This window comes from Anabas testudineus, chromosome 11 (assembly GCF_900324465.2).
Source record: "Anabas testudineus chromosome 11, fAnaTes1.2, whole genome shotgun sequence".
NCBI classification, from domain to species: domain Eukaryota; kingdom Metazoa; phylum Chordata; class Actinopteri; order Anabantiformes; family Anabantidae; genus Anabas; species Anabas testudineus.
Window position 1 is genome coordinate 2,676,569 of NC_046620.1, and position 18,531 is coordinate 2,695,099.

General features: G+C 43.3%; 2 protein-coding genes across 3 annotated transcripts in view; both read left to right on the plus strand.

Moving 5' to 3' along the window:
* Positions 1-3,066, plus strand: part of shisa7b (shisa family member 7) — a 31,882-nt gene extending 28,816 nt beyond the window's left edge. For both annotated transcript variants that reach the window (XM_026348000.1, XM_033326219.1), the window contains exon 9: positions 277-3,066. In XM_026348000.1, coding sequence (XP_026203785.1) covers positions 277-724 — 448 coding nt within the window. In that variant the 3' untranslated portion in view covers positions 725-3,066. The remainder of the gene's footprint in view (positions 1-276) is intronic.
* A 3,696-nt stretch (positions 3,067-6,762) lies between these two features.
* Positions 6,763-18,058, plus strand: znf865 (zinc finger protein 865). Its single transcript, XM_026347988.1, has 3 exons — positions 6,763-7,286; positions 7,685-7,784; positions 12,260-18,058. Exon 3 carries the CDS (start codon positions 12,719-12,721, stop codon positions 16,880-16,882), a length of 4,164 nt encoding a protein of 1,387 aa, XP_026203773.1. The 5' UTR covers positions 6,763-7,286; positions 7,685-7,784; positions 12,260-12,718; the 3' UTR covers positions 16,883-18,058.
* The last annotated feature ends 473 nt before the right edge of the window (positions 18,059-18,531 follow it).

Genomic DNA, 18,531 nt, shown 5'->3' on the forward strand with positions numbered 1-18,531 from the left:
AAGATTTGGTGGTTTCTTTGTCAAACATGACAAACGAATAAACAGATCTGTGGATTTTGTTCTGTTAGTCAGAGAAGACACTTGGAGATGTCATGTTGGTCTGTGGGGAGATTTTATCTGCATTTATCTGCAAACAGTTTATTGATTAATCTAAAAATAATCTGACGTGTGTGTAGCAGTGCTGTACACAGACGGCTGCAGTAGAAACTGCGGCAGACTGGCGTTTAATCCTTCGTGTTTATGCGAATGATTTAATAGTAGAGTCTGTGGTTCCAGGTCCCACGAGAGGCTCCTGGTGTCACCTGACCGTCTGGAGGACCAGCTGATGGCGATGGGGCTGATAATGGGAGGAGGTGACAGAGGAGGGGGACCCGGGATGGTGCCCACCATGGGCCGTCTCAGCCACCACCAGAAGGCCCAGTCGCAGCAGAACATCTGCGTCACACCGTCTATGGACCGCCACCACATGATCAAGATGAACTCCCACCCGACGTCAGGCCACGACCACGACCGCAGCTCTGCAGCCATGTCTGGGATGGGCATGCACGGCGGCTGGGACCCTCACGGCGGAGGTGGAGGGGGAACGGTTGGAGGCCATCCTAATGCCCGGCGGATGGCTTTCGCCAGCAAGAGGCAGAACACCATCGAACAGCTTCACTTCATCCCCGGAGGAGGAGGGGTGCAGGGACTGCGGACTGGGAGTAAGAACGAGGTGACGGTGTGAGAGAAGGAGGGAGGAGAGGACGAGAGAGAGTGAGGGAGGAGAGGTGAAGCCGAGACAGGATGAGGCTTTTACTGGGAAAACCGAGAGATGAGCAGGAAAAGGCAATGAACTGAAGTTTCATCTCAGCTGGCTGCCTTGCAGGGCTGCATCCTGCCCTGAAAGCATGCAGCACACAGTCCCCCCTCCCCCATTAAACTAAAACCGTGGCTGACAACATTAATCTCTTAGTGAGTATAGCCAACTGATTTTCTCCTTGTCACTTTGTGTATTGAAAAAAAGAATATTCAGCCATTCTTTGTAAAGGGAAGACAGAAATGTCCACTTAAAAAGAGCAAAAAATATCATATGACTGCAGTTTAAAGCCTGCAGGGTATTCGCTGTGACTTTTATTGAAGGATACCCGCTGAGTCAGATTTGTTGAATTGTCCTTGAGTTTTTTTGCACTGTCCTGTGAGTCCTCAAGAGCTCTGACAGAGATTCATCTGTCTTTGAATCCACTGTGGATGACGGAGAGCGCAGAGGCTAAAGCAGACGGGTTTGCTTGTCTTTGTATTTATAAAGTATTTAAAACCAAACGCGTTGCTTTTATATTTAATGAACCTGATAATAATAATAGTATTAACATTACCGAGCCTTGTAGGACTTGTGTATACTCAGTTGAAAATATATTTATCCTTTAACCAGGCTGGACGTGTGACCTGCCCGTCACTTCTTTCTCTAGTTTTGATCGGGCTATCATGAAAGTAAAACTGCTTAAATAATCCAGCCAAATACAGTTAGCTGTCAATTGATTGTTTTATAGTCACTCCAGTAAAAAAAATAAATGCCATTTTGAAAAAAGAAAAAAGTTCATAAAGAATAATCGCTGCCATAATAAAGGCCCAGTCACATCAGCATTTGAAACAGCACTTCAGGCTAACAGGTGAATCAAATCTAGAGTAGAAGGTTGTTTTTCAGTGTTTGAAGGTACAGATGGTCCAAAACAGAGAACGCTAATAGGTGCACCATTTACTATTAGTCCTGACTGCACGTCTGACAACATCAACACAGGAAAAATGAAGATTATTTGTAGTAGTGTAATGTAGTGTAGTTTTCAGACCTTATTCTGCGACAAATCAACAACTTGAAGTGTTTCCTTTCTGAGCACAGGACAACTGCTGCTCCCACTGAAAATAAGAAATGAAAACGTGCATCATGGTAGCAGGGTTTGAACCATATACACTGACCAGCGCCCTCTTCTGAAGTCCCTGCTATTAAAAACTTCCACAGCTTCCACTTGATAAGAACACAAATAGTCAACAAATCAAATTTGATCATTAGATAAATGTTTCTTAATTATTGGTTCAGAACCTGGGAGTCCAGTTTCCCTTCAGCTCTGAGTAGCACTAGAACGTCCCAGCTGATAAATAAGACGAGTTGCAGTTTTATAAATCCAAATCATTCACAGGGGAATTTTGCTGTGCCACTTTCTGCTGTGACCGGGCCTTCAGATCCACTTTAAGATACGATTTTAGCAAACTTAAAGCCTTTGTACAGTTTAGTCGGTGTACTGTATATCTTTTATGAAACATTGTGCTGTGACCCTCTGCATAACAATTAGTAAAAAAATGGCAAGAAATTAGAAGAATCAGCCTCATTCAGACTCTAAGGATCAAACATTTTAACTCTGAGCCCCGACAAACCTCAAACATTTGAAAACGTTTCATTGGGAGTTTGTAGCGAGTCAGGTGTTTCTTTCTGCGACACCCTGCAGTATGTCGACGATGCCACATGTTACCTGCAAGTTCAGCTGCTCACCTCACATGAAGGGAATTCAGGGGGCACATGGGTTCGAGGCGTGGGACAATGGACACTTCACACCAAGGGCTATACCGACTTATCTTTGTGTGTCTGTGCGCTGTACAGCGTCTGCTTCTCATTTTCATTTTTTCTGCGTGTCGGTGTCGGAGGCATGCTCGTGCATATGTTCACTGATCAGTTTTGTGTTTCATGTGTAGAGACAAAATTTAAACATGCAAGGAGATTCTGCAAAGCTCACAAACGTTTGTGTGACGTGTAATAACACGTTTATTTTATTTATTTTTTTAATAATGCCGTTGTTGAAGGGGAAGCGGTGGCCACCATGATGTCATATTTTGTCATGTTTTTGTTTTTCCTGGCTGTGAGAGGGACCCTCTAGCATTTCAGTCTGGATTCACCCCTTCGTGGATGCGGTTTAAGGGACTCATGAGGCCTCCTTTGAAGTTTTCAGCTTCTCCTCTGAGTTCTATTTAAATTAAGAGAAACCGTTTCTTGCTGCCAGCCATGTGCTCACGTGTTAATGGTTTATAATCATACGTGTGGAGATTTCCCTTTGATCAGACTACGAACGCTCTTCACATGATTGTTTCGTTTTTTTTGGTCTAAACATTTGATTTCTAATCTCTGTGAATTTAATGTATAATCCTGGATTTTCAATATTCAAACTTTATAATGGAATCTAAAAAAAGAAAAGGAAAAACATTTGTATTCTCGAGAACAAAACGAGTCGATGCAATCAATGAGAAAAGACGAACCGCATGACAAAGAAGCCAGCGTCTGTGATGTCATAGTGCTCACTTATGATGCCACGGCACGTGTTTTCAAATTTACATGCGTCAATTTAATTTTTGTGCCCGTGTGTGTGTAACTCTGTGTCTTCTTCTTAGGAATGCTGAATCTCATTTTTGACCAGACTCGGGTCGTGTCTTCAGCACATGATTTTAATGTTCATATCAACTCATGAAGAAATTTGAAAGGCCTGTCATTTCTTATTTTTATTTGTAAAAGAAGGGACATTGATAAATCACGGCTTTTCTTGTTGAGCTACGTTCACCAAAGCGAGGACTTTTCAAAAATTTTAAAATGTAAATTATTGAAGGCCTGTATTGTGTCGAGTTTTTGAATAGAAGTGAAACAACTGAATGCGTAAATTTACCACTTGGTTAAAGAGTTTGTGTCTGACTTAAATACAGTATGTATGTGCAAATGCAATTTTTGTAAGCGACTTTCTTGTTTATGTTCATTTTAACAGGACTTTAAGGTCACAAATGTGACTCATCATACTGTATTAACAGCTTTTTTTAAGCTGGAATACATGTGAAAAGGGAAAAACTAATTGCATTCAGGTGTTTTTAGCGACAGTAGTTGCTGTGTTAGTCTGGATTCACACAAAATCTTTCCTCACTGTAAGACAACGTAAGTGGCTGCGTTGATGGGGGGTGTTGTTAAAGCTGCATCACTGACAAACCTAAATAACCATGTTACAGTCGTCTTTCTCTAGTAAACCTGGTTCCATCGTCAGGGTAGACAAAACCTGATTGCTCTGTCATCAAAACCGCTAACCAGTTTCTAATTGAGTTTGAACAAGTGCACATGTGCAGGACAAAAGACTGCGGACGAGGAAAGTAGAAGAGAGTTGCTGGATGAAATTGGAGACAGCTACAGTTTGTGCTGTGGAGTGGAGCTGTGAGATAACGACTGCTGGTGACGATTTATCAGTTTTGGTTTTGACGCCTGATCCAAGTTCTGTTCCAGTGTGGGTCAGTCGACAGTAGATACAATCATACAATGAATGACATGTAAAGATTTTAATCCTCTGTCTTCAGCTTCAGCTTTTTTACCAAGTTTCCATTCCATGCTCTCATCCAACTGTACGTCTTTTCTGCCTTTTCAGCTCAAATTGTGCTTCATATAAACTGGGAAAGCTGCCGGTTACCACGGCCTGGGAGTAGAAGTAGATACTGAAGGAAGTGACGTCTTTTTTCCCCATAGATGTGATTTCTTTCCTTAATCTGAACAGAACTTTCATTTTAACCCTAAATAGTTGTGTTTTATGTTTAACCTGACTCCAACATGACACACGTCAGTCACTTACTGCACTAGACTCAACTGACTCACTAGAGTCAACAGTAAAAAACTGGAGGTGGCCCAGACCAACGGTTGTCGCCTCACACTTTCTACAAATTTGGTATTAGGACGTAACTCCCTGTGCCAGCAGGTGGCGATAATCTGTATTTGCTTGTTGTTTAGTGTGTTGTCCAGTGTTTAGTCAAAGAATTCTGTGCCAGCTGGTGGCTTTTCCCCGACTTAGAGCTAATTTGAAAACACAGCAGTGTTTGTATCCCACAGTAATATACAGAATTGTAGTACATCCTGGCTACAGCTATTTCACATTTGGTCATGACAATCTCAGAATATGGTGCAGCCACATGCACGTAACTACTAGATGATGACACGTTTTCATCTTGCTGCATCGTTTTGGCTCAGCCCCCCCCCTCCCCATGGTGCCGGTCTTCGCTGAACTTGTCATGTGCAGCTGCTTTTTTTTGTTTAGTTTTTTCCATTTGAAGTGAAAGTCTGTGTGAATCCAGACTCAGTGGGTTGTGGACCTGTGTATTGTGACTTGTCTTTGGGCCGATGGGACTGGAAAAGCTCTGAAAAACATGTTGTTCACTTTTAAAGGAGAAAGAGGTGAAAAAACAGGAACATGTAAATGACACGTGAAAATTCAGTTGTATTTTTAACGTCTCTCTCATTTCTACTCATCCCTTCAAAGGTCTGAAACAGATGTTGTAATCCATGTTGATCCCCTGATAAATCTGTGTGCCTGAGTGTGTGTGTGTGTGTTAACCACAGGGGGGAGGCATGGGCATATTTGTATTGTCAAAGCTACTCTGCATACCTCAAACTGTAAAATACATTTATTTATTACATCCCCTTATACGTCTTGTTTGCAAGATTATCCAAACAAAGGTCTCACAGATGTGCAACCACTTTGTTATTGGTGATCAATTCTTGCATTTGTAGAAATCATAATGTTTAATTGATAACAATAAAAAAAAATCCCACTAAATCATGTTTGTGTCTTGTGTGATTAAATTTGTTTTTCCTGAAAAATGTCAAATGTAAGTAAATGTAATGTATGTCAAAATGTATTTTTTATTTTCTGCTTTTTATCTCTGCAAATTAAATACTCCTCCCTTTTTTGACAACACATCATTTCAACATATTTCATTGGACTATATATATATGTATATATATATATATATATATATATATATATATATATATATATATATATATATATATATAGTACTATATGTATATGTACATTTGATTTTTAAAATAATGAGCTGTTTAATAAATATACAGCCATAAAGATAATATACAGCCATAAAGATAATTACAAAGAACAATTTCAGTGATTGAATTTAAAGATCTGTCTTTTTAGAGCCGTTACCAGCAACCAAGGTGACATCTTCAGATTGCTTGTTAGTCTGAAAACATAAACATAAATTATTTCAATATGCAATCATCTACAACAGAAGAATGTAGGAAATCCTAAAATTAAACAAGCTGAAATTAGTTAATTCTGTCTTTTTTTTTCCTAATTACATATAAAAAATGAAGTGGAAGTACTAGTTTATTTTAAAAAATGTTTTTAATTGTCCAAAAAACAAAACCACAAAATAATGGGACCTTTAATCACTGAAGTGTAAAATTGGCTCATATCACAAAATGAATGTATACAAAATTCTGATTTCTATCAAAAATATTTTTTATACAGAATATGACAAATTAATAAACATTCACAAACTTTTATTACATCAGTGTGCAGAATAAATCCCTGCAGAAACACACACATCCACTGTTTTTATAGACGAACACACACACACACACACAAAGTAAACAAACATACACACACTGAAACACGCAGCAGCAGCAGAGACAGACAGAAATACTTTAATTGAATGCAAATGAGTCGCCATCCACAGCAGCACACACACAGCAGCACACACACACACACACACACACACACACACACACAGTTTGTGGTGTTATGCAGCGTGCGCCTTAATTATGTCTTTAATTGACCAATTAACATTTCACACGCTAAGTGCGAAAACACACACATCGTGCTTAATGACATGCAGTGTGGAGTGCAAACATGCACACGCACGATCACACGCACGCACACGGTTTATTTATTCAGGAGCATCACGCTGGTTCGGATCCATGTTTTACCAAGTTGGGGGGGGTGCAGCAGAGGTGGAGGTGGAGGTGGAGGTGGTCTCAGCCGGACTGACAGAGCAACCTGTGCCTGGCGCTACCCGGAACCATTATGCAGACAGGAAACTACCATTTTAACGCTAGCAGCATCTGAGGAGCCGTCGTCTGCAGGGGGACACACCAAAAACTGAACGGGGCGGAAAACAGGGAAAAACACGACGGGGACTAAACAAAGGGGCAGCGGCGGCGGAGACGAGCCGGGAGCCGGGGGAGCTGCAGGACCGGGGCTGCACACAATGGACATTTCGGGGCCGGGCCAGCGGAAATAGTTTTTGTTAGCGGGTGAAAAGCAGCCCTCCCCGGGCCGATGGAGAGCCGGGCCTTTCACTGGCGTTTTCCAGGGATGAAGAAAAAGGCCCCGCTGTCAGGCTGCGCCGACCCCGCTCTCACCGCACTCCTACCTCGGCGCTTTCCCACTTGCGTGTCCGTGTCTCTGAGCTCGTTTTGCAGCCGGACATCTTAACGTCAGCAGGTAAAAACAAAAATAAACCAAACTAAACCAAACAAAAAGGGAAAACGGACCAAATGCAGCAGGAGTGTGGGAGCTAATTGGTTAGCCACCAAGCTAAGCTCGGCTAAGCTGCTAGCAGGGTTAGCATTACGGTACCCATCCTCCTTTATGTCAGTTTAGTTGTTAGCACCAGCTTTAAGTTACACGGTTACACTTATTTTGTTTTATTTAACACAATTCATGCCGGTGGGTGTTGGAATGAGGCTCACTTTAAACGTTTTTAGTAGTTTACAGATGGAGTTAGTTAACGCTAGCTAGCTAGCTTTGTGATGGAAAGATGCTAGCAGACCCCGGTGAGGGGCTTGGAGCAGGAATTTGTCTCCGTCTGACCTGCTGGATGTTCGGTACATCTGTTCCAGATTGTCTCGACCTGAAGTCGCTGGTTGTCGGCGAAGAAAACAGCCTTTCCCCCCCCAGAGCTGCGGATCAGCAGGGAGCTTCAGACCTGTGGATCAGCCGGTGAGATGCAAACAACACAACTAGTGCACAATAACAGTGAAAGTACCTGAGTCAGTAAGATGTGAACAGATAAAATGAAGGTTTTAGGAGAGTTTAGTGCAGAACATGTCATTTAAACTCATGCACATATGAGAGAAGACGTTGCTTTTTGCAGAAAGTGACAACCAGAGGGTTATTATTATTATTTTGTGCACATTATACATCTACTGGTTCAATTGATGATGCAGCTAAAACATGAAGGTGAATGTAAGAAAACTAATCTGCAAGCGATTAAATCAGACATTTAATAGTTACAGTGTGAAATTTGTCACTTTTTCCAGCCTTATGTTGTCGTACATCAGATGACATTTGGTTTCTGAAGACGTCAGCTTGGGCTCTGAGATGAGATAACTGTGTTAATTCTCCACTATTTTCTGACGGTTTACTCACAAAATGTGTCGTCGTATTGATTATTTTTGTTAGTGGTAGCATTATAAAACACTGTTCCAAGCACTTATTACTCATTATTGAGCTTTGTAATAGAAAAACATGAACAAACCCACAGATGCAGTAGAGGATCCTTTAAAAGCCTATGTTTGGTAGTGGTTGGCCGATCATTGGTAGATTAATTGGGCTGATCTTTGACATTTTAAATTAATTGGCATCAGCTAATGTCTCCACCCGCACTGGCTGGTTAACGCAGACACCTCTGCAGCCTGCACTGGGAGCATATGCAACTGAAAATTATAGCATATGCTGTGAAAACTGATTATTAATCACCAGTGTGAGTGACTCACTGGGACAATTTAGTTGGCGTGTGAGAGAGCAGGGAGTGAGATTATCTGAAAACATGGTTATAGTGTCTCTCTCTGTGTTTCTGGTAAAGTGAGACTAGTTTACAGCGCAATACTAGATTTTTTAGTGTACACACAATAAAAGTGAGTAGAACGTCAATAAAACAGTCATTATATTAAATAATTCAAATAGATCCATAATTCGCTAAAAAAAAACCTATTGGTCGACCAATATTTAGGAAATTTCTAAAACGGCAATCCTCAAGTAAAAATAAAACCAAACGAGTTGTAAAAGTTTTTATTTTATTTGTCATGTGGTTTCTGTGACCTGAACCAGGTATCGGAGGTTAAGACAAGTTTAGAAATGTATTGGAATTTACAGACATCCCCTCAATCTGTGGGACATTATTATTATTATTATTATTATTTGTTGCAAAAATATCCACAAGATGAATTAATACATTATTTATTTAGATGTATTTCTAATATTCATTTGATTAGTTTGATGTCTTTGTAGATTTACTGGTTGTTTTCAGATCTCATTGGTATTTGTTATCTTCTGCTGCTATGTAGTCTTCTGCATATCCTTCAGTGGACATAAAGTATGTCTTAAAGTGCATTCAAAGTGGCCTAAAAAGTCTTAAAAAGTAATATATATTATATATGTTAGTATATTTCTATGTTGAAACGTGCAGAAACTCTCCCAGTGTTGTTTCTTTCATTCATTTCCATCCCATTTAATACAAAGGTGCAAACTGTCCACTGTAGGGCATGTATCTAGTCTGTGTGTGTGTGTGTGTCTGTGTGTGTGTGTGAACTGCATGTATGTTAGTTTGGTGTTTTTACCGTGAACATGTAAATAAATCTGCAAAGCTTCGTTTACCGTCAGATGGAAAAGTTGCATTCAATAACAAAAATGTTGTTTTCACACTGAAAACATTCAAAGGGAAACGGCTGTTTGCAGAGCTGAGAGTTAGTTTCTGCTCAGTGTGGTTTCACTAAATAACCTGCAGATAATCAATTGTAGGTGGTTCCCAGTGAGTCCCGTGTTCTGGTTTTTTAACTAACAGCTGGTTTCATCAAGAGTAACAAGTGTTAAAAAGCTCTCAGGTAGATCTCTAGAATGAAAATCAGCAACGAAAGATAAAGGTTTGAATGAATAAACCTTCAAAACAAACACGTAATCTACAGATTAATTCTCTCCTGAACCCCAAAGAAAATCAGTTGACAATCAGACGTAACAAAGAGGTGCAGCAGATTATCACATTAGGAACTTCAACGAGCACATGTTGTTTGACATCATCAAAACAGTTGCTGATGGATTCAAACCAATTGATGTTGGCAGCTGTAACCTCAGCAAATCTTTCACCTAGCCTGTTGCTGTGTCTTCTCCGTCCATGATCTGAAGGTTTTCAGTTTAGTTTTGTGGATGGAGAGGACAAGTGTTTATTTTGGTCTCTGGCCGCACTGTGCCTGTCTGCTTAAAGTGCTTTGTTTCTTGTTTTTCAATATCTGGTTCCTGTAGATGATCAGATAAAAAGATTTAAGAAACAGCCTTTTTTTCTAAAAGTATTTAACTTGATTTATTCAACGTGTTCCTGAAGAATATCTCAGGGTTTAGAGTTTCTGCTCTGAAGGAAACCCGATGGTTTTGGCTCTATTTTGAAAATCATCCCTCCCAGACTTCACACTATATTCAGGATGTTTGGCTTCTCTGTTTTCTGTCTCAGCAGAGTTGTTGATGTTGAACGCTCTGTGCACAATCAGAGGAAGGTCAGACCTGACCTCAGGTTTTAATAAGCTGAGACAAACGCAAGACAGCCACACATGAATAAATTATTTCACTTCAATAAAGTGGTGTGGGATGTGTGGCGTTTAAAGACCTGGAGCAGAAACGGAGGGAGAAACGGGTCTCAAAGAACACTTGCTCCTTTTTTAGGCTTAATGAAAGAAAGGAAAAAGCGATTGGGAGTGAGTTATAGGTGCTCTTAAAACAAGAAATGTCAGATTTCCAGGATATTAAAGTGAATTTAGGTCAGTGAGCATTAATATGCGGGAAACTCCACGGCAGAGAGGTGGGATGTCTTGAACGTGGTTGGCGGGCTGAGTGGAGAGGAGAGGCTCGTGTCTCCGACTGTGGACTTATGTGTTTTGATGCACAATAACTTTGCCTGAGTCAGAATCATGTTGTAAATGTCCTTTGTCTGGAAATCCGGCAGCTGTCTGAAAACAACACACAGCATTTTTCTGTCTTTGTTTGGTTTAGTGTAAATAAGCAAAGCTTAACTTAATGGTTAAAAATAAAACACAGAATCAAAACAGGGCTTAAGAAATAAATCAGGAAGGATTTGAACAACTTGAATATTTATTCTCAGCAGCTCCTGTTTTCCTCGTGCACACTGGGACACCGTCACCACATCACCTCTGCTGTTTTTTTATTTTTCCCCGTGGCATTTTGATGATGAATTTGGAGGTAACGGGCCGCCATGTTGTCCTGCAGGACCTGTGGCATTTGAGGCTTGCGTCATATTTTTTTAGATTCATCTTTTTGTCTATATACTGTCAGGAAATGATGTGTAAAATACACGTCTGAGGTAAATACGATGTCTTCAAATGTCAAATTCTTTCCTTTGTTATGGGGGAGCTGCAGCCAAAGGTTTTAAAAACGACTGAACTGATTTATAATCCAATTGGTTGCTTGAGCATTTTCTGTTGATTCTCTGGCATCGAAATCCAATGTTAGGCTTGTTTATTTTCACACTATAAAGTAGTAGAAAGACAGGAGTATAAATCATTTTCCTACTAATTGAACCAAGATTGGACGAATGTTTCCTGATCTTTGATTAATGTGAGTTGCTTTGTTTATGACGCAATTACATAAAACGTGAAAACATTTACTTCTCATGTGGCCAAAAGATGTTTTAAATAAAACGAAACTATAAAAAATATTTTAACTAAACAATAAAATCCAGAAAACACTGTTCTATAATATTATAAAAATTTCCACATCAAAACAATGCAAGTACAAAAAAGATAATTTCACTGGTAAGAAGTCCATTTTTAATTCAACACTAACCACACTTGTGCACTAAAACTATGTTGAGAGAAGTTCACATTTAAATATTATACATAAAAATATCTAATTACACAAATTTCCTAAAATAAAAAATAAAATGCTGCAGAAAATGTTGTTGCTGCATCTTTGGGTCATTAGCTTCATCAAGTTCAAGCTGTGAGAAAACCGGTTGAAGGAAACATTTTACCAGGTTGAATAAACAATCAAATGTGTTCCAAGATTTCAAGAGTTGTACAAAAATAATTGTCCAACAGCTGCTCGGGCCTCTGAGTGGGTATTCAGCATGAAGAGTGGCCTCAGTGACCCAGTTTACACTTAGCTTGAGTTGGACGTTGTGCACACTGTTTTATTTTTAGCCTTAAAATGTTGATGTGGTGTTTTGGAAAAAACAAAAAGCATTAAAATATCAGAAACTCACAGCTGCAAAAGCAGTCTTTATCAAACCTCAAGTATCAAGTTGAGTTGGATCAGGGTCTCGTGTTTAAATCAAACTGTTTTTTCAACTGGGTCCAATTTAAGACCTGCTCCAGGGAATAGAAAAGCCATAGACTGTGCCAGCGCTGTTTATCTGCTCTGCATTAAGTCACAAATTCACTAACGCTTCTTTTTTCCTTGTCTTTCCGCAGGCTTCTCGAGTATCTCCATGAAGGGACAGAAGGGCAGTGAAGCAGTGGTTCATCCTCCACTGAAATAACGGACACACTCTGATTGCTGACCTGATTTTAAAAAATCAGCGTACGGTTATGGAACACTTTGAGGAAACACTACAGACTCTGTTTTTTTTAGTATAACTTAGTATATTGCCTATTTATGTTTTTAATATCATCCCACAGAAGCACTTGAAGGCTTCGCTCTTGAATGAAGAGTAAAAGTATTAGTGATAAATATACATATGAGAAAATCAAGATTTGGCTTTTGGTGGATTATAGCAGCTTGTTGGAAGTTGGTAGAGATCACAGCAGGACTACCTCTGAAAACCAGACCCTTTTAGTTTCACGAAGGGTCTGAGCTTGTTTCCAGCAGCTACATATTTTTTTGCACAGTAGTTGTGGCGCCAGGACACTGTGCAACAGCTGCATTGGGAGATGTTCCAATTCAGCAAGTACCCCATGGACATTTTAGAAATGCTAAGTGGACACCAAGCCCATCAATTCAAAGGACTTGGATTAGAACGCCAGCTGAGCCACCAACAGCAAGTCCAACTGCAGCATCAGCAGCAGCTCCAGCAGCAGCACCAGCCCTCGGCTGACACCTCTGGAAGTCTCCTGTCCGGCCTCGGACTCGGATCCCTCCAGAGCTCTCGGACTAACGCGTTTGCAGACTCCTCGTCATTATTCGCCAAAATGAGCGCTCCTCCCCCATCCATCTCCCATCAGAGCCAATCGTCCTCTTCGTCTCACAGCTCCAGGAAGTCGAGTAAGATGAGCAGCAGCAGTAGCAGCAGCGGGAGTGGGAGCTCCTCGTCAGGGTATCCCCAGTTTCTGCGGCCTTTCCACCCGGCTGAGGCCGCGCTGGCACAGGAGCAGCTCCACTCCGGGATGGGACGTTTTGATTTTGGTGGGAGCAGCAGCGGAGGAGGTGCAGGGGTCATCGGAGGGGTCGTCACAGCTGCACCCCCGCCTCCGCCGCTGCATCCAGGTCTCTCCGTCCCACAGCCCTCCCCTGGTCCCTCCTCGTCCTCACCCTCTCCCTCCACCTCTGCTTCAGCATCCAACAACCCCTCTGGCAGCACCACAGTCCCCTTAGTCGGCCAGTCTGATCCCCGCAGCCTACACCAGCAGTTCAGCTGCATGCTTGCTGCCAACCAGTACTTTCTGTCCGGAGTCCCCGCCAACAGCAGCCTGGAGCAGTTCCTCGTCCAGCAAGGTACTCACAACCACCTGGGCTTGGGCCTCAGCCAGGGGGCTGCCGAGTCAAACTCAGCCCTGGCGCCTCCCCCTGCCCTCCACTCCTCTCATAGCCACAGTCACACAGCTCCACAGCCTCAGCAGCAACAGCAGCTGACTCCTCATGCCTTATCTCATCCACATAGCCACACTCACCATCCACACCCCCTCCACCCAGCCCCACAACCTGCCCCACTGGGTGGCTTTGATTTCCAAGGCATTCCAGTCCTTTCCTCCAACCAGATAGCATCACTAATGCAGCAAGATTCTGGCCTTCCCCTTCCACTTCCTCTCCACCTGTCCCTCTCTAAAGACGATGCAGCAAAATCAGGAGACAGCTCATCTACGTCAGCTTCAAGTGGAGGAAGCAGGAGAAAGAAAGCGATGGCAGGTTATCTGCCCCAGAGGAAAGCGGACAGTAGTAGCCACAGCAGCCACAGCAGCAGCAGTGTTAGTAACTGCCATAACAGCAGCTCGAGTGGGCACAGTCAGAGCTCTTCATCAGGCCTTGTGGGTGGAGGATCTGGGGGTGTTGGCGTAAGTGGCATTGGAAGTGAGCCACAGCACTCCTCTCTCCTCTCATCGTCCTCACAACAACAGTCCTCCTCCACTGTTTCCTCTTCCTCGTCTGCCCCTTCCTCCAACTCCACTTCTGTCCTAGTAGCCAATGGTAATCAACAGTTATCCAAATCCCAAGAGAGACACAGTAATAGTTCATCTGGTCAACCTGAACCAGAACCCCTTTACCACTGTGGTCAGTGTGGTAAAAGCTTCACCCACCTCTCCAGCTTGCGTAGGCACCTCCGCAGCCACGGCCTGACACCAGAAAGTCAAAGCAGGAAGTCTGACTGTAACTCCCCCAGTCCCGAAAGGATCTTCTGCTGTGGCGAGTGTGGGAAGAGGTTTAAAAAGAGGGGTCACCTCATCCAGCACAGCGTCACCCACTCGGAAAACCGGCCTTTTGTCTGCAGCATCTGCCAAAAGTCATTCAATCGTCGAGAGTCACTTACAAGACACGAGAAGATCCACGACGAGAAGCCCTTCCGCTGCCCAGCTTGCGGGCGTTGTTTCCGTGAGAGCACGTCCTTACTTAACCATGCTGCTTCAGGTGCCTGTGGGAAACCTCCCCGGAGCTCAAAAAACCGGGCAAACGCCGCAGAGAGCGGATCGTCCAACCCAAGCAGCAGTAAAATAGGAAGCAGTGGAAACAGAGTAGGAATTTCAAACAATGGGGCGGGGATAGCAGATGACAAGTACGCAACGGATTATTCCAGAAATCGCTACCAGAACCAGTCGTCCTACAACAGCGGGGTGGACGACTACAGACGGTCGCAATCCTCGTCTCTGTACCCATCAGAAAGCACGCTAGCCAGTGAAATGACCGGCCAGACACTCCGTAAAGCCCCTTTAGCTCCAACTCTACATCCCCACCCTCAAAGTCAGCAGCAGCAACAACAGCACCACCACCAACAGCCGCCGCCACCGCCGCAGCCACACCTGCCCCTCTCTTCCCTGCTGGATGATTCGGAGGATGAGGTCACCAGCAGTGCGATGTCAGCCATTGCTGCTGCTGCTGCAGCCTCTTGTAACATCAATACAGAGGGCCGAGAAGGAGAAAGGAGGGATATAATTGGTGGCCTGCTGGGGGGGTTGGGGTTTGGTAACATAGGTGGTCCGTCATCCACCAGCCTCAACGGTTCCACCATGCCTTTAACCCACCCTGGCCACCCCCACACAAAACCCCGGAGGCCGAGGAAGCCCAGAGAGAAGAGAGACCCAAGCACCATCATTAGGAGGAGGAGGAGTCCTGCACCTCCGGGGGACGGCTCAGAGAGGCCGTATGGATGTCAGCTCTGCGGCAAACGCTTCAGAAGGGCGGAGACACTGCGACGCCACAACCGCGTCCACACGGGGGAGAAGCCACACGCCTGCGACGTGTGCGGCAAAATGTTCCGTGAGCCTTTCCACCTCACGAAGCATCTGACCGTGCACTCTGGTCAGAAGAACTACAAATGCAATTTGTGCGGGAAGATGTTCGCCTATGCACAGAGTCTGGTGAGACACGGGAAGCTGCACAGGAGAGGGGAGATCGACAACCAGGGGCGGAGAATAAAAGGTGCTGCTGCTGCCGCGGCCATTAGTCAAGTCGCCAACTCTGGAAACTCCGACTTCTTCTCATCCTGCTCCCAAGGAGAGAAATCTCCAACACGTGGCACCCCCTCCCAGAGGCTTTATACCTGCACAGTGTGCTGGAAGTCATTCCGCCACTACTTCCACCTGACGGCACATCAGCAGACTGTCCACGGCGGCGTCGTAGGGCTGGAAAAGTCTTTTCGCTGTGAAGTATGTGGCAAAGCCTTCGCCTACTCCAACAGCTTAGTGCGGCACAAGCTGTCGCAGCACGGCATCGACCGCAACGGCCAGCGTGTCAACCAGTCCCAACCCTCTGGGTACTCGCCCCTCTTCTATGATTCGGGATCGGGTTCCAACTATGCCGGGTCATCTCACATGCAGCAAGGAGCTTCTGGGCAGCAGCAGCTTCCGCAGCATCATCAGCAACAACAACCGCAGCCGCAGCAGCAGCAACCACCACCACAACAACAGCAGCAACAGCTGCAGCACCCTTTTCACTACCGCTCAAAAAACTTCCAAAAGCGGCATGCACAGACAAGAAAACACCGAAAGAAAAAAAGGCGGGTGGTGATCCACAGCATCATGAGAGACGGAAAGCTGGTGGGAGTCCCACTGAGTGAAGACACGCGCAGGAAGCTGATGATTCTGCGGAAGAAGAGGGGGAAGCTGCAGGCGCTGCTCAACAAAAAAAAGCTCCTGGCCCAGCTCAGGATAAAGGGCAGCGTGATGAAGGTGAGGTCGTGGTGCGGAGGTGCCGTCAGAGTCACAGGGCTCACCTCGGTCGACGTCCCTATCAAGCGCTTCCCCTGCCCAATATGTCCCAGTACCACATATGCCAAGCAGGGTTCTCTGCTGGTTCACCACGCCATCAGGCACCCACCCAGAAACTCAGGCCGCCATGCCCGACTGTGGTGCCAGGTGTGCGGAAGACGCACCAGGTCGTTACACAAAGCCTTGAAACACAGGGGCCAGCACCTGAAACAAGCCGCATTCCAGTGCCACAAATGCCGACACAGTTTCTGGAACCCCTGGCTCCTGGCTCGCCACAAGTTCTCCTGTCGGGCGATGACCTCCGGCAGCGGGGCTGGGAACTGGGGACTGATGAAGATAAAATCTCCGTCGTCTTCGTGTCATGACCAGTCGGACGGTGACCATTCACCCATCGAACTGACGGTCCCAGTCCTGGTCCAGCCCGAGAGATCAACAGTTCTGACTGAATACAGCCAGTAAAAAAAAAAAAAACAACAAAAAAAGTTTTCTAGTCTAGATTGTTTTGATGTTTATTTTTTTTAAATAATCCAAGCTGCAAGTTTTTAACAATAATAAGAGGCAGGAGAGTGGGGAGGATTTAGTGTAACTGACCCCACACCCCTCCTCCAATAGATACACAGTCCTAACTTACTACCGCAGAGGTGGTTGATAAATTAACATGGACTTCAAAAGCCTAAAATCAAAACCACCCTCTGTATTTATGTCTTTTTCCAGAGCTGAAGGAACTCTAAGACCACATGTCAGTTTTAGTAGCAGCTATTCATTACATCACGTTTTTATTTTATTCTTATTTCTCTCGTGTTCTCATGAACATGGATCAGACGCCTGTTTGTAGACTCGTGGTACCCTCAGTACCCGTTTATGTTCTCACATTGTGTTGACATTATTATTCACAGTTAAACAGTAAAGTCCGTGTCTCTTGGTCTGTATATGTGTTTCTTTGTTACCCCAGTGGAGAATCTCTCACCTTTTATATTGAGAGGATGATGATGAGATTTGCCCTCCAGATAAATTAATCTAAAAACATGACGAGAACCTGAGAACAGTGAAGTGTAATACTAGTCGTCGCGCTTAAGTGACTGAAAATGGGTTTTAAAAAGAAAAGTGTTGGTGAACTTGTTTTTTAATGTTACACTACTTTTGTCCTTTTTTGAGTCGTGGACGGAGAGAAGACGCGACTTGAGACGTTAATGTGTTCAGGTTCTGAAAAGGACGACAGAAATAACCGGAGTGTACTGTACAATTCGTATTATATTTTATTATATATTGATCATTTGCTGTTTTTTACTCCAAGTATCGTTTCTTTATCATTGTTAGTATTGTACGGGAGGGAGGGAACGAGTCGGGGGCTGTCTTTGTAAAACAGCGGGATGAGTATATGTATCGATGTGATATTTTTCCCCTTCCTGTGCCCTTTACCTGCTCCTGCATTACCGCAGTTATGCCCAATTTTTGTAACAGAACGTGTACACATAGTTCATTATTTAGGTCCTGTCAGACGTGTTATTTCTTTTATTTTTCTGTAAAACTAAAACATGTAATATTATTACTAAATTACTATTCTTTTCTTTGCCTAAAAGTGAGTTGTTGAAAACCCTCAAATCAAATAAAAAAAAAAAAAAAACTGATATGTTAAACCCACTGTTCGGTTAAGTTTGTTAAAAGCTGATGTATAAAAATATATACAGATGTTCAGATGATTCATTCGGATTCTCACAGGAGAGCTATGTTGAGTTTTGGGAACATGAAGATATTTAGATGATAGAAAAGCAAAAAAGTAAAAAAAACCAAAAAAACTTAAAATACGTGTTGAGATCGAGTTGAACGTTTTTCTTGAAATTTTGACCTGAGAATGAAAGAATCATTCTCGTGGCCCTAATATTACATCTGGTACAGTACACAAGCAGTTAAATGACATTACAATTCAGTTCCAATTAGAAATCCAAATTAGAATCCGGTTTTCTTAGAATGAAAACCAAAGTATGGCATTAAGAACATATCTAAAAGTGGAAATATCATTACAGCAGCAAGTAACTAGACGGTACAGTTATTTTTGGATGAACACACTTTGCTTTTCTCTACCGAACCTCTCTAAGAGTTTTTTGTAA